Source organism: Carcharhinus amblyrhynchos, chromosome 3, assembly GCF_965287045.1.
Source record: "Carcharhinus amblyrhynchos chromosome 3, sCarAmb.v2.hapA, whole genome shotgun sequence".
Taxonomy (NCBI): Eukaryota; Metazoa; Chordata; class Chondrichthyes; order Carcharhiniformes; family Carcharhinidae; genus Carcharhinus; species Carcharhinus amblyrhynchos.
The window spans coordinates 68,723,155-68,738,643 of NC_137326.1; the positions used below are offsets into that span (position 1 = coordinate 68,723,155).

Below are 15,489 nucleotides of genomic sequence, written 5' to 3' on the forward strand. Positions count from 1 at the left end.
CTAGTCTCTGTCTCTTGCTTTCTCTGCCTCTCTCTCTCTCTCTGTCTCCCTCTGTCTTTCTGCCTCTCTCTCTCTCTGTCTTTCTGCTTCTCTCTCTCCCTGTATTTCTGCTTCTCTGTCTCTCTCTCTCCCTCTCTCCCTCTGTCTGCCTGTTTGAATGTCTCTCTCTCTCTCTTCTGTGCCTGTCTCCCTCTCTCTCTGTCTGCCTGTCTCTCTCTCTCTCTTGCTTTCTCTCTCTGTCTGCCTCTCTCTCTCTCTCACACTCTGCCTGCCTGCCTGCCTATCTGTCTCTCTCTCTCTTTCTGTCTGTCTGTCTCTCTCTGTCTCACATTCTTTCAGTCTACCTGCCTGTCACTCTCTCGCTGTCTGCCTGTCTCTCATCCTCTCTCTCTCTCGTTCTCCCTCTCTCTATGCCACTCTCTCTCTCTCTCTCTGCCAGTCCCTCTCTCTCTCTCTCTGTGCCTGGCTCTCTCTCTTCTCTCTCCCTTTCTCTCTCTTTCTGTCCATCTGCCTTTTTCTCTGTCTTTCTTGCTCTGTGCCTGTCTCTCATAGTCTCTCTCTCTCTGTCTCTGTGCCTCTCGCTCTGTCTCTGTCTCTGTCTCTCTCTTTCTCTCTCTCTGGCTGTTACTGTCTCTCTCTCTCTGTCTGCCTGTCTCTCTCTCTCTCTCTGTCTGCCTGTCTCTCTCTCTCTCTCTCTCTCTGCCTGTCTCTCTCTCTCTCTCTCTCTCTTCTGTCTGCCTGTCTCTCTCTCTCTCTCTCTCTCTCTCTGTCTGCCTGTCTCTCTCCCTCTCTCTCCCTGGCTGTCTGTCTGTCTCTCTCTTTCTCTCTGTGCCTATCTCTCTCTGTCTCTGTCTCTCTCTCTCTTCTGTCTGCCTGTCTCTCTCTCTCTCTCTCTCTCTCACTCTGCCTGCCTGCCTATCTGCCTGCCTCTCTCTTTCTCTCTGTCTGCCTGCCTCTCTCTCTCTCTCTGTCTTTCTGTCTGCCTGCCTCTCTCTCTCTCTCTGTCTTTCTGTCTGCCTGCCTGTCTCTCTCTTTCTCTCTTTCTATCTCTTTCTATCTGTCTGTCTGTTTCTCACTGTCACTGTCTCTCATTCTCTCCGGATCTCATTCTCTCCGTCTCTCATTCTCTCTGTCTGCCTGTCTGTCTTTCTCTCACTGTCTGCCTGTCTCTCAACCTCTCTCTCTCCCTCCCTGTGCCACTCTCTCTCTTTCTGTGCCTCTCTCTCTCTCTGTGCCTCTCTCTCTCTCTCTCTCTGTGCCTCTCACTCTCTCTATGTCAGTCTTTCTCTCTCTTTCTGTCTGCCTGCCTGTCTCTCTGTCTCTCTCTGTCTGTCTACCTGTCTCTCCCTCTCTCTGTCTACCTGCCTGTCTGTTTCTCTCTTGCTCTGTGTTTGTCTCTCACAGTCTCTCTCTCTCTCTCTGTGCTTGTCTCTCTCTCTCTCTTTGTCTCTGTGCCTATGTCTCTCTCTCTCTGTGCCTGTCTCCCTCTGTCTCTCTCTCTCCCTCTGTGTATCTGCCTCTCTCTCTCTCTCGCTCTCTGTCTCTCTCTCTCTACCTGTCATTTAACTTCTCCCTCTCCCACTCGCTCCCTCTCTCTCTCTTTCTCTGCTGTCACTGTCTCTCTCTCTCTCCCTCTCTGTCTGCCTGTCTCTCTCCCTCTCTGTCCCTGGCTGTCTGTCTCTCTCTTTCTCTCTATGCCTGTCTCCCTCTCTCTGTCTGTCTGTCTCTCTCACTCTATCTGCCTGTCTCTTTCTCTGTCTGCCTGTCTCTCTCTCTTGCTCTGTGCCTATTTCTCTTTTTCTCTGTCTGCGTGTCTTGCCCTCTCTCGGTCTCTCTGCCTGCCTGTCTCGATCTCTCTCTCTCCCCCTATCTCTCTGCCTGTCTGTCTGCCTATCTCTCTCTCTCTGTCTGCCTGTCACTCTCTCTCTCTCTCTCTCTCTCTGCCTGTCGGTCTGCCTGCCTCTCTCTCTCTCTGTCTGCCTGCCTGTCTCTCTCTCTTGCTCTAGAACCATAGAACCATAGAAAATTACAGCTCAGAAACAGGCCTTTTGGCCTTTCTTGTCTGTGCCGAACCATTTTTTGCCCAGTCCCACTGACCTGCACTTGGACCATATCCCTCCACACCCCTCTCATCCATGAACCTGTCCAAGTTTTTCTTAAATGTTAAAAGTGACCCCGCATTTACCACTTTATCCGGCAGCTCATTCCACACTCCCACCACTCTCTGCAAGAAGAAACCCCCCTAATATTCCCTTTAAACTTTTCTCCTTTCACCCTTAACCCACGTCCTCTGTTTCTTTTTCTCCCCTAGCCTCAGTGGAAAAAGCCTGCTTGCATTCACTGTATCTATATCCATCATAACCTCATACACCTCAATCAAATCTCCCCTCATTCTTCTACACTCCGGGGAATAAAGTCCTAACCTATTCAATCTCTCTCTGTAACTCAGCTTCTCAAATTCTGGCAACATGCTTGTGAACCTTCTCTGCACTCTTTCGACCTTATTTACATCCTTCCTGTAACTAGGTGACCAAAACTGTACACAATACTCTAAATTCGGCCTCACCAATGCCTTATATAACAAAGAACAAAAGAACAAAGAACAACACAGCACGGGAAACAGGCCCTTCGGCCCAACGAGCCCACGCCGCCATCTTAACATTGTGCTTTTCCTCTTCCACCTTTGACCCATGTCTATGCTTCTGGCACCCACATTGGAAACCAGATTGAGGGGAGAATAATTTAGGGACAAATTAACCTTACCATAACAGTCCAATTATTATACTCGATACTCCAATTTATAAAGGCCAGTGTACCAAAAGCACTCTTTACGACCCTATCCACCTGTGACATTACTTTTAGGGAATTCTATACCTGTATTCCCAGATCCCTCTGTTCATCTGCACTCTTCAGAGTCCTACCATTTTGCCTGTACGTTCTACTTTGGCGTGTCCTTCCAAAGTGCAATACCTCACACTTGTCTGCGTTAAATTCCATTTGCCATTTTTCAGCCCATTTTTCTAGTGTCCAAATCCCTCTGCAAGCTTTGAAAACCTTTCTCACTGTCCACTACACCTCCAATCTTTGTATCATCAGCAAATTTGCTGATCCAAATTTACCACATTATCATCCAGATCATTGATATAAATGACAAACAACAATTGACCCAACACCGATCCGTGCGGCACACCACTCATCACAGGCCTCCACTCAGAGAAGCAATCCTCCACTACCACTCTCTGGCTTCTTCCACTGAGCCAGTGTCTAATCCAATTTACAACCTCTCCATCTACACCTAGCGACTGAACCTTCCTAACTAACCTCCCATGAGGGACCTTGTCAAAGGCCTTGCTGAAATCCAGGTAGACAACATCCACCACCTTCCCTTCATCCACTTTCCTGGTGAACTCCTCGAAAAACTCTAATAGATTGGTCAAACATGACCTACAACGCACAAGCCATGTTGCCTCTCCCTAATAAGTCCCTGTATCGCTGTCTCTCATTCTCTCTGCCTGCCTGTCTCTGTCTCTCTCCCTCTCATTCTCTCTGCCTGCCTGTCTCTGTCTCTCTCCCTCTCTGCCTGTCTGGCTGGCTGGCTGTCTCTATCTTTCTCTCTCTCTGTCTCCCTGCCTGTCTCTCTCTGTCTTGCTCTGTGCCTATTTCTCTCTCTCTTTCTCTCTCTGCCTGTATCACTCTCTCTCTCATTCTCTCTACCTGCCTCTCTCTCTCCCTCTCCCTATCTCTCTGCCTGTCTGGCTGTCTCTCTTTCTCTCTGTCTGCCTCTCTCTCTCTCTGCCTGTCAGTCTGCCTGCCTGTCTCCCTTTCTGTCTGAATGTCTCTCTCTATCTCTATCTGTGTCCCCCCCCCACCTCTCTCTCTCTGTTTGTCTGCCTGACTGTCTCTCTCTCTCTCTCTCTCTCTCTGTCTGCCTGCCTGTCTCTCTCTCTTGCTCTGTGCCTATTTCTCTCTCTGTTTTTCTCTCTGCCTGTATCGCTCTCTCATATTCTCTCTGCTTGCCTGTCTCTCTCTCTCTCTCCCTCTCTCTCTGCCCGTCTGTCTGTCTGACTGACTCTCTCTCTCTCTGTCTGCCTACCTGTCCCTCTCCCTCTCTTTCTCTCTCTCTCTCTGTCTGGCTGTCTGTCTCTCTCTCTTGCTCTGTACTTGTTTCTGTCTCTCCATCTGTCTGCCTCTCTCTGCGCCTGTCTCTCTCTCTCTTTCTCTGTCTGTTTGTCTGTTGTCTATCTGACTTTCTCTCTCTCTTCCTGTTTATCCACCTGCCTGTCTCTCTCTCCCTCTCTCTGTCTGTCTGCCTCTCTCTCTCTCTCTCTCTCTCTGCTGCTGTCTTTCTGTCTGTCCACCTGTCTGTCTGACCAGAATTGAACACTACATTCCAAGTGTGGCCTAATTAAGGTTCTATAAAGCTAAGGATCTATAAAGCCTGCTTGTCACTCTCTCCCTCTCTGTCTGCCTGCCTGTCTCTCTCTTTCTTTCTCTCTCTCTCTCTGCCTGCCTGTCTCTCTCTGTCTGTATCTCTCTGTCTGTCTCTTTCTCTGCCCGCCTCTCTTTCTTTCTCTGCCTGCCTGTCTCCCTCTTTCTCTCCTCCTCTCTCTGTCTCTATCTGCCTCTCTCTCTATCTCTATTGCTCTCTGTCTGCCTGTCCCTCTGTTTCTGTCTGTCTGTCTGCCTGTCTCTCTACCCAATATGTCTGTCTGCCTGTCTCTCTCTCTCTTTTGTCTGCCTGCCTATCTCTTTCTCTCTCTCTCTTCTGTCTGCCCTTCTCTGTCTCTATCTGTCTGCTTGTGGCTCTCTCTCTGTCTGCCTGTCTGCCTACCTGTCTCTCTCTATGCCTGTCTCTCTCCCTGTTTCTGTCTGTCTGTCTGTCTCTCTCTCTCTCTCTATCTGCCAGTCTCTCACCCTTCCTCTCTCTCTGTCTCTCTCTCTCTGTGCTTGTCTCTCTCTCTCTCTCTCTCACATTCTGTCTATCTGCCTGACTCTGTCTCTCTCTCTCTCTCTCTGCCTGTATCTCTCTCTGTCTCTTTCTCTCTGTCTGCTTCTCTCTCTCTCTCTGTTGGCCTGTTTGTCTCTCTCTCATCTGTCTGCCTGTCTCTGTCTCTGTCTCTCTCTTCTTCTCCCTCACTCTCTCTCTGTCTGCCTGTCTCTCTCTCTCTCTGTGCCTGCGATCCGGTCTCTCTCCCCCTATATGTCTGTCTGCCTGTCTCTCTATCTCTCTTTCTGTCTGCTTGTCCCTCTCTCTCTCTATCTCTCAGCCTGCCTGTCTCTGTCTCTATGTTTCTCTGCCTGTCTGTCTCTCTCTTTCTCTGACTGTTTTTGCTTGTCTCTCTCCCTCTCTTTTTGCCTGTCTCTCTCCCTCTCTTTCTCTCTCTCTCTCTGATTGCCTGCCTGCCTATCTCTCTCTGTCTGCCTGCTTGTCACTCTCTCTCTCTCTCCATGTGCCTGTCTCTCAGTCTCTCTCTCTCTTTCTCCCTCCCTCTCTGTGCCTGTCTCTCTCTCTCTGCCTGTTTGCTTTCTCTCTCTCTCTTTCTCTCTCACACTCTCTGTGCCTGTCTCTCTCTCTCTCTCTCTCTGTGTCTCTGTCTGTCTCTCTCTGTGCTTGTCTCTCTCTCTCTCTGTGCTTGTCTCTCTCGCTCTCTCTCTCTCTCTGTGGGCCTGTCTCTCTCTCTGTGCCTCTCTTTCTATGCTTGTCTGTCTGTCTCTCTCTATACCTAACTCCCTCTCTCTCGCTGTCTCTGTGCCTCTCTCTCTGTGCCTATCTCTCTCTCTCTGCTTGTCTGTCTGTCTGTCTCTCTTTGTGCCTGTGTGTGTGTCTCTGTCTCTGTGCCTGTGTGTCTCTCTCTCTGTGCCTGTCTCTCTCTCTCTCTCTTTGTGCCTGTCTCTCTCTCTGTCTGTGCCTGCCTCTCTCTCTCTCTGCCTGTCTTTCTCTCTCTCTGTGCCTGCCTCACTCTGTGTGTGTGTGTGTGTGTGTGTGTGTGTGTGTCTCTCTCTCTCTCTCGCTCCCTCTCTCTTCCTCTGTCTCTCCCTCTCTCTGCCTGCTTATCTGCCTGTCTGCCTATCTCTCTCTATCTTTCTCTGTGTATGCCTTTCTCTCCCCCCCGACCCCCCATCTGCCTGTCTCTCTTTCTTCCTCTCTCTGTCTCTCTGCCTGCTGACACTTTCTCTCTCTCTCTTTCTCTTGCTCTCTGTCTCTCTCTGCCTGGCTGCCTGTCCCCCGCTTCCCCAAAGCCGCCTCTCTTTCCCTCTGTCTCTCCCTCTCTGTCTGCCTGTCTGTCTCTCTCACATTCTGTCTGTCTGCCTGTCTCTATCTCTCTGACTGCCTCTCTCTCTCTCTCTCTCTCACACACACTCTGTCTGCCTGTCTTCCTCATTCTCTCTGTCTGCCTGCCTGCTTCTCTCTTTCTCTCTCACTCTCTTTCTGCTGTCTCTCTTTCTCGGTTTATATCCCTGTTACTTTCTCTCTCTCTTCCTATCTCCCTGTCTCTCTCTCTCTCTCTGTGCCTCTTTCCCTCACTCTGTCTGCTTGTCTGTCTCTCTCTCCCTCTGTCTGTCTCCCTCTGTCTATCTGCTTGTTTCTCTCTCTGTCTGTCTGCCTGCCTCTCTTTCCCTGTCTACCTGTCTCTCTCTCTCTCTCTCTCTTTCTCTCTCTCTGTCTGCCTGTCTCTCTCTCTCTCTGTCCCTCTATCTCTTTTTCTGTCTGATCTATGTGTTGATCTCATGACCTCTGTTTTTAATCTATCTGTAGTATGTATCTACCTGACTGTTCTTCTTTCCATATATCGCTCCCTTTTCTTCGCTATCTAATTTGCTGTTTTTTGATCTGAGTATCCACTGGCTGTCTATCTATTGAACTGTCTATTGATCGACATATCTTTCTATCTCGTTGATTTATTGGTCTCTCTCTGTCCATCTCTCCATCTATTGATCTATCTAACAGAGAAATTGCCTTGACTACCTCGCTATCTGTTAATTGATCATTTCTCTATCTCTATTTATCTTTTGATATCGACATGTGTGTCTTCCCAAGAATTTGTTTCTCTCTATTCATTTTTTGGTCTGACGCTCTGTGTGTCCCTCTCTTATTTGCCTCTCTATGAATCAAAACTACATCCTGGTTTGTCGTACTGAAGACTTGTACTTGGGAACCAGCCACAGTTCTAGTCAATCTGCTCCAGTACAGTGGCAGCATTGCACATTGTCAGGCAGATGCCAAAGCTGGATAGGCAGATCCTGTCCACAGAAAACAGTCAAATCAATCCTAATTAATTACCACCATAACCAGTCCCCTTCCACAATATGATGCAGGGACTTGCCAACAGTGCTATTCTGCATCATTTGCTCACCAATAACACACTTAGCAATACTCATAGAATCATAGAATCCCTGCAGTACAGAAGTAGGTTATTTGACCCATTCAGTCTACATTGACAACAATTCCACCAGGCCCTATCTCTGTAATCCCATGTATTTATCTGCTAATCCCCCTGACACTAAGGGGCAAATGTTGTCCCCTTGTTCAAGAAGGGGAGTAGAGACCATCCTGGGAATTATAGACCGGTGAGCCTTACTTCTGTTGTGGGCAAAGTTTTGGAAAGAATTATAAGGGATAGGATTTACAATCATCTAGAGGGAAATAAATTGATTAGGGATAGTCAACACGGTTTTGCGAAGGGTAGGTCGTGCCTCACAAACCTTATCAAGTTTTCTGAAAAGGTGCCCAAGGAGGTGGATAAGGGTAAGGCGGTTGATGTGGTGTATATGGATTTTAGCAAAGCGTTTGAGAAGGTTCCCCATGGTAGGCTACTGCAGAAAATGCAGATGCATGGGATTGAGGGTGATTTAGCAGTTTGGATCAGGAAGTGGCTAGCTGATAGAAGACAGAGGGTGGTGGTTGATGGGAAATTTTCAACCTGGAGTTCAGTTACAAGCGGTGTACCTCAAGGTTTTGGGGCTACTGCTGTTTGTCATTTTTATAAATAACCTAGATGAGGGTGTAGAAGGATGGATTAGTAAATTTGCTGATGACACCAAAGTCGGAGAAGTTGTAGACAGTGAATGTTACAGTTTGCAGAGGGACATAGATAAGCTGCAGAGCTGGGCCGAGAGGTGGCAGATGGAGTTTAATATGGAAAACTGTGAGGTGATTCACTTTGGTAAGAATAACAGGAGTACAGAATATAGGGCTAATGGAAGGACTCTTAGTAGTGTTGGCGAGCAGAGAGATCTCGGGGAATATGTGCATAGCTCCCTGAAAGTTGGCACCCAGGTTGATAAGGTTGTTAAGAAGGCGTACGGTGTGTTAGCTTTTATTGGTAGAGGGATTGAATTTCGGAGCTGTGAGGTCATGTTACAACTGTACAAAACTCTGGTGCGGCCGCACTTGGAGTATTGCGTACAGTTCTGGTCGCCGCATTATAAGAAAGATGCAGAGGCATTGGAAAGGGTGCAGAGGAGGTTTACCAGGATGTTGCCTGGTATGGTGGGAAGGTCTTATGAGGAAAGGCTGAGGGACTTGAGGTTATTTTCATTGGAGAGAAGAAGGTTACGAGGTGACCTAATTGAGGCATACAAGATGATCAAAGGATTGGATAGGGTGGACAATGAGAGTCTTTTTCCTCAGATGGTGATGGCTAACACGAGGGGACATAGCTTTAAATTAAAGGGTGGTAATTATAGGACGGATGTCAGAGGTAGGTTCTTTACTCAGAGGGTAATAAGGGCGTGGAATGCCCTGCCTGCAGCAGTTGTGGACTCGCCAACTTTAAGGGCATTCAAATAGTCAGTGGTTAGGCATATGGATAACATTGGAATAGTTTAGGTTTGAGGGTCATTAGATTGGTTCCACTGGTCGGCGCAACATCGAGGGCTGAAGGGCCTGTACTGCGCTGTAATGTTCTATGTTCTATTTAGCCAATCCACCTAACCTGCCCATCTTTGGAATGTGGGAGGAACTGGGGAAAACCCACACAGACACAGGGAGAATGTACAAACTCCACACAGTCAGTCCCCGAGGCCAGAATCGAACCTGAGACCCTGGTGCTGAGGCAACAGTATTAACGACTGTGCCACCGTGCTGCCGTACTTGGTTAGCTCCCGCTGAACTACTCAGCTCCAGATCTCATTACAACCCCCTTGATTCTAAATTCGGATAAAGGAGCTGAGCTTTGCAGGATTGGCATTTTTATTACATTGAAGAGTTTTGTTCAATGTGTTTATTGACACAAGATTAAGAGATGTATTGAAATTTTTATTGTTGTTGATATAATGAATGGCTGTGATTGTTTGGCATTAAAGGAATAGTTTTCTTTTCAAAATGCTGCTTTTCTTTTGGTCCTGGCTTGGTTCTAGGATTTTTCTATGGATCTCTGAAGTATCTTGAACCATGTATACTATCAAAGCTGCCAGGCTGGGTGGGAGCGGAGGCAAGAATCCCAGTCTCTGGTCCTGTCTGTCATTTTCAAAGGACTTCCAACTTGGCTCAACTGCATGGAAATCTGGGCCTATATGTTACATAATAGTTGGAGCGGGAGAGACCATGGCAGAATTAACATATGCACAGTGCAAACAACTGAAATTGAATTTATCTCTGCATGGTTTCTGATTGATGCGTGCATATTGATGGGAATTTGTGATCAGTGCTCTATAGTGAGGTTACACCATGTTAAATTGACGATGCAAAATCAGAAGAGCAACTAATTGATGTTTGAACGACAAGAGATTCCATAGCAACAAAACTGATTTGTAGTGATTTTTTCCTGTTTGTAGGTGTTCCTTCAGGCCCACGCAATGTAATATCCAGCGTGAATGAGACTTCCATCATTCTGGAATGGAATCCACCCCGTGATGTCGGCGGGCGGGATGATGTCATGTACAACATTGTTTGCAAGAAGTGCCGCAGCAACCGTAAACTATGCAGCCGGTGCGATGAGAATGTGGAATTTGTGCCGAGGCAGTTTGGCCTGACGGAAACCCGGGTGTTCATCAGCAGCCTTTGGGCCCACACTCCTTACACATTCGAGATTCAGGCCGTCAATGGTGTTTCCGGCAAGAGTACTTACTCCCCGCAGCACGTGTCTGTTAACGTGACCACCAACCAAGCTGGTAAGTGACTGTGGGAATCCTGTACCTCACCTGATATGCCTCCCACTGCCATTCCCACTAGTCCCTCTTCATCAATCCTCAGTATCTGCCAATTCTCCCTCCTTATTAAAGTCAAATGCCTCAATTTAACACATGGCACACCACAAGTTACTCAAATTAAGCCGCTCTTCCAGCCTGTGAATCACATCACTGAGCTTTGTTTTCTTTGAAGTAATATGGATGGAAAACTACCCTTTACAACAACAAAGAACAACACAGCACGGGAAACAGGCCCTTCGGCCCAACGAGCCCGCGCCGCCGTCCCATTGTCTCAGTGACCTATTCATGATTTTAGTCTACGCCTAATGTGCGAGGATCAGGGAGGTCCAATATAGGGACAATTTGTTACCCAATCAATCAGCCTAAAAGCGCATCTTTGGGGTGTGGGAGGAAACCGGAGCACCCGGAGGAAACCCACGCAACCACGGGGAGAACGCGCAAACTCCCACAGACACAGGCCCAAATCCATGTGTCCGCACAGCAACAGAGATAGTCTCTGAGCTGTCATGTTGCCCTCGAGATGGTCCAGTTTAAGCACACTAACGACATGAAGCAATAGGCAACTCCCGAAGCAACATCCAAGAGCAGCCCACTACAACCTGCCGCATGCATGCCCCTTGCTGGTCAACAAGGTGGACTTAAATGCCTGTGGAGACAAAAAATTCATTATTAAACAGGCAAAGACTGTAACATCCCTGAGGCAAAAAACGGAATCCCAAGCCTACAATGTTTAGTAAGGCCTGCTATATCCCCCTATATGTAGACCGCTCATGTGGCTGTCTAAGTGACTCTTAAACAACCCTAGCGTGCCTGCTTCCACCACCTTACTCGGCAGTGCATTCCACACCCCCACTACCCTTTGCGTGAAAAACTGCCCTCTAATATTTGTCTTATACCTAGCCCCCCTCACCCTAAGCCCGTGACCCCTCGTTCTATCCATTTCTAATAGCGGAAAAAGCTTACCACCATTTACTCTATCTATCCCCTTCATAATCTTATAAACCTCTATTAGATCCCCCCTCAGCCGACGTCTCTCAAGGGAAAACAGCCCAAGTTCGTTCAATCTTTCCTCGTAAGACAGCCCTTCCATACCAGGCAGCATCCTGGTAAATCTCCTCTGCACTCTCTCCAGGATCTCTACATCCTTCCGGTAGTACGGCGACCAGAACTGGACGCAGTACTCCAAGTGAGGCCTAACCAACGTTCTATACAACTGCAACATCAGACTCCTACTCTTATATTCTATACCCCTTCCTATGAAGGCTAACATACCATACGCTTTCCTCATCACATTCTGCACCTGCACCGACACCTTCAGGGACTTGTGCACTTGCACCCCCAGGTCTCTCTGCGTATCTATACTCCGGATAGTTCTACCTTTTATCGTATAACTCCCCTCCACATTATTCCGGCCAAAGTGCATCACCTCGCATTTCTCCGGATTAAATTCCATTTGCCATCTATCTGCCCAATCTACCAGCCTGTCTATGTCATGTTGCATTGCCAGGCACTGCTCCTCAGTACCCGCCAATCCAACCATCTTAGTGTCATCAGCAAATTTGCTGATCACACCACCTACCCCCTCTTCCAAGTCATTAATATATACTACAAATAGAAGAGGTCCTAGTACCGAGCCCTGCGGCACACCACTGGTGACAGACCTCCAATTGGAAAAGGAGCCTTCCACTACTACCCGCTGTCTCCTCCTCCCAAGCCAGTTCTCCACCCATCTACATACCTGGCCTTGTATCCCACGAGCCTTCACCTTTTCTATCAGCCTACCATGAGGGACCTTGTCAAACGCCTTACTGAAATCCATATAGACGACATCAACGGCTTGTCCTTCGTCAACCGTTTTTGTCACCTCTTCAAAAAATTCCACTAGATTTGTAAGGCACGGCCTCCCTGTAACGAAGCCATGCTGCGTATCCCTGATCAGATTGCAGCGCTCCAGATGTTCATACATCCTATCCTTGAGGATCCTCTCCATTAGCTTGCCTATAACTGAAGTCAAGCTCACCGGCCTATAATTCCCTGGGTTATCCCTCTGACCCTTTTTAAACAACGGTACTACATTTGCAATCCGCCAATCCTCTGGGACCTCACCTGTGTCCAAAGAAGAGACAAAGATTTGCGTCAGAGGCCCAGCAATTTCATCCCTCACCTCCCTTAGCAGCCTGGGATAGATGCCATCAGGCCCCGGAGATTTATCCGTCTTTATACTGTCTAAAAGTCCCAACACCTCTTCCCTCGTGATGACTATTTCCCTCAACGGATCCTCAAACTCCTCAAGCACAGCACCAGACATCAGGCCCCTCTCCTGCGTGAATACCGACGCAAAGTATTCATTCAAGATCTCCCCCATTCCCCCAGGCTCCAAGCATAGTTCCCCTCCTCTGTCCCTGAGAGGACCGATCTTCCCTCTAACCATCCTTTTGTTTCTAACATAGGAGTAAAATGCCTTAGGATTTTCCTTAATCCTACCCGCCAAAGCCATTTCGTGGCCCCTTTTTGCCTTTCTGATGCCCCTTTTAAGTTCTCTCCTACATTCTCTGTATTCTTCTAACGCTATCTCTGTCCTCAAATGCGTAAATCTAATGTACGCCTCCCTCTTCCTCCTGACCAGGTCCTCAATATCCCTAGTTACCCACGGCTCTCTAATCCTACCCTTCCCATCCTTCCTCTTGACCGGCACATGTCTTTCCTGCAAAGATTTTAGTTTTCCCTTGAGAGACTCCCACATACCCAGCGTCGACCTGCCATCAAACAGCTTACCCCAGTCCGTATCTTTAAGATCCTGCCTAATCCGGTTGTATCTAGCCCTCTCCCAGTTTAACACCCTCCCCTTAGGACAGGCTTCATCTTTATCCATTAATATCTTAAACCAGACAGAGTTGTGGTCACTGTTAGCCACATGCTCTCCTACTTCAACGTCAACCACCTGCCCAGGCTCATTCCCCAGAACCAAGTCCAGTAGAGCCCCCTCTCTGGTCGGGCTATCCACATACTGCTCCAGGGATCCTTCCATTACACACTGTACAAATTCCTCCCCGTCAGCACCCTCTGATCTCGGCACCTTCCAATCTACCCCGGGGAGATTAAAATCTCCCACTACTACCACCACCCTATTCTTCCTGCACTTATCTAGAATGTCCCTGCTTATCCCTTCTTCCACAGCCCTCGGGCTGTTGGGCGGTCTGTAGTACACACCCAACATAGTAACACCTCCCTTCCTATTCCTCAACTCCACCCATAGCGACTCGATTCCTATATCCTCTATACCTCCCTCCCTCTGCACTGCTATGATGCAATCCTTAACTAACAACGCCACTCCCCCACCTCTCAGCAACCCACCCCTATCACGCCTGAAGCACTTATACCCAGGAACATTCAACTGCCAGTCCTGCCCTTCCTTTAACCAAGTCTCTGTCACCGCCACCACTTCCAACTTCCTTTCGAACATTAATGCCTTCAGTTCATCTGTTTTGCCAGTCACACTCCTAGCATTGAAACACATGCACCGAAGACCCTCAGAAACAATCCGATCCTTCTTCCTACCCTCCGGGCTTACCCTATCCCCAATCCCAGTTCCGTCCACCTCCCCACCCCCCCTCCATATTAGTTTAAACCCTGCCGAAACACTCCAGCTAACCTTCCAGCTAAGATATGCATGCCCTTCCCAGTTAACTGTACCTCATCCCTCTTGTATATTTGCCCCTCTTTCATAAAGACTTCCCAGTGGTCTACGAATCTAAAACCCTCTGCCCTACACCAATCCTTCAACCACGCATTTAGTTGGAGTATCTCATTATTTCTAGCCCTGCTAGCCCCAGGCACCGGCAGCAGCCCAGAGAACACCACCCTGGAGGCCCTACATTTCAGCCTAGCCCCCAACTCCCTGAACTGTCTACGTATGTCCCCCCTGCACTTTGTTCCTACATCCTTCTCTCCTACGTGCACTATCACATCAGACTCAGTCCCTCCACCCTTCAAAATTCCCTCTCCCCTTTCTGAAACATCCTGTACCCCTGCTCCAGGGAGGCAGACTACCATCCTGGAGTCCCGCTTTTGCCCACAGAACCGCCTGTCAATCCCTTTGACTTTCCCATCCCCCACCACTATCTCACACCCTGCACTCTTCCCTTCCTCCGAGGTATTCTGATCTCCCTCCCTTGCCTTCGCTACCCCAGCTGTCACCCCACCCTTGATATTCTGGGGTAATTCCTCCGGGGCGGTCCTAGTGCCATGACTCCTTTTCTATTCGCTCTTCCTAACTGTAACCCATCCATCTCTCCTCCTAGGTCCTGGTATCTGCTCAGTGTTACTGTCCCTATCCATTATTTCCTCATTTTCCCTAACTAAAAACATATCCTCCAGCCTCAGTTCCAGCTGCCTCACCCGGGCCCTTAATCGCTGCACCTCTAGACATTTCCCGCATATGTGGGCTTTCGGGAGATGTGCTGTCTCCAGAAATGTCCACATATGACAACGAACACAGTGAACATGTGTAACCCTAGACCCTGCCATTATGTTTGCCCCCTTTTAAGGTGTCCTATTAATTCCTGTTACCGAGCCTGCGCTCGCCCAAGCCCAGTGAGCTTAAGCCCTTTTACCTCTCACTCTGCTTCCCGCCTCACTCCGCTGCCCGCTATCTACCTTGGCCTTCTTTTTATACTCCCGCGCTCCCTTCCCAGCAGCCCCCGCGCCTATCTCCCACTACGGAGCGCCAAAATAAACAAAAACCCTCCCAAACTAGAAGTAAGTCAAAATGCAGTAATTACAATGCAGCACACTCACCAAAAGGCAGCCAATGTGCAATTATTGGAGTACTTTACTGGAGATTTAGGACTTGCTCATTAGTTCTACACATTGAAATGTTGAATTGTCTGATTACTCGGTATGCCTTTACGATTCGGTCGGTAAACCGAAATCCAGCTACGGGTGAAATTCAGGTATGGCAGGAGTGCCAAGCTCACAACATATTGGCTGTTGCCGTTTTTGTACCAAGCCAAAGTTAAATTTTGTCCCTGATCTGTGCTGAGATTTTGTAGGTGCCACAAATGGGCCAGACTCAAGACGCTATTCACTCCATTACAGTGTTTGTTACACCCTTGTCCTTATCCTAACCAACATGCAACTGGAACTCAGCTGCCCATATCTTAACTTGTGCCAAGTCTTGTTCACCTGTCATCCCAGCCCTTGTTCAAAAACACTGCTCCAAGTCTAGCAATCACTCAATCACTGCCCTCCCACACACCCCCACCAACCAATCCCACAACCTTCCAAGAGAAGACTAAGATGTGCTCTTAGGCTGATTGGTGTAACAAATTGTCCCTA

At 48.4% G+C, this 15,489-nt stretch overlaps 1 protein-coding gene across 1 annotated transcript in view; it reads left to right on the top strand.

The window, feature by feature from the left end:
* LOC145340550 (ephrin type-B receptor 1) overlaps window positions 1-15,489 on the top strand; it is a 555,098-nt gene that overhangs the window by 367,259 nt on the left and 172,350 nt on the right. The window contains exon 5 of the mRNA XM_080185026.1: window positions 9,778-10,113. Within this exon, the coding sequence (XP_080041152.1) occupies window positions 9,778-10,113 (336 nt within the window). The remainder of the gene's footprint in view (window positions 1-9,777; window positions 10,114-15,489) is intronic.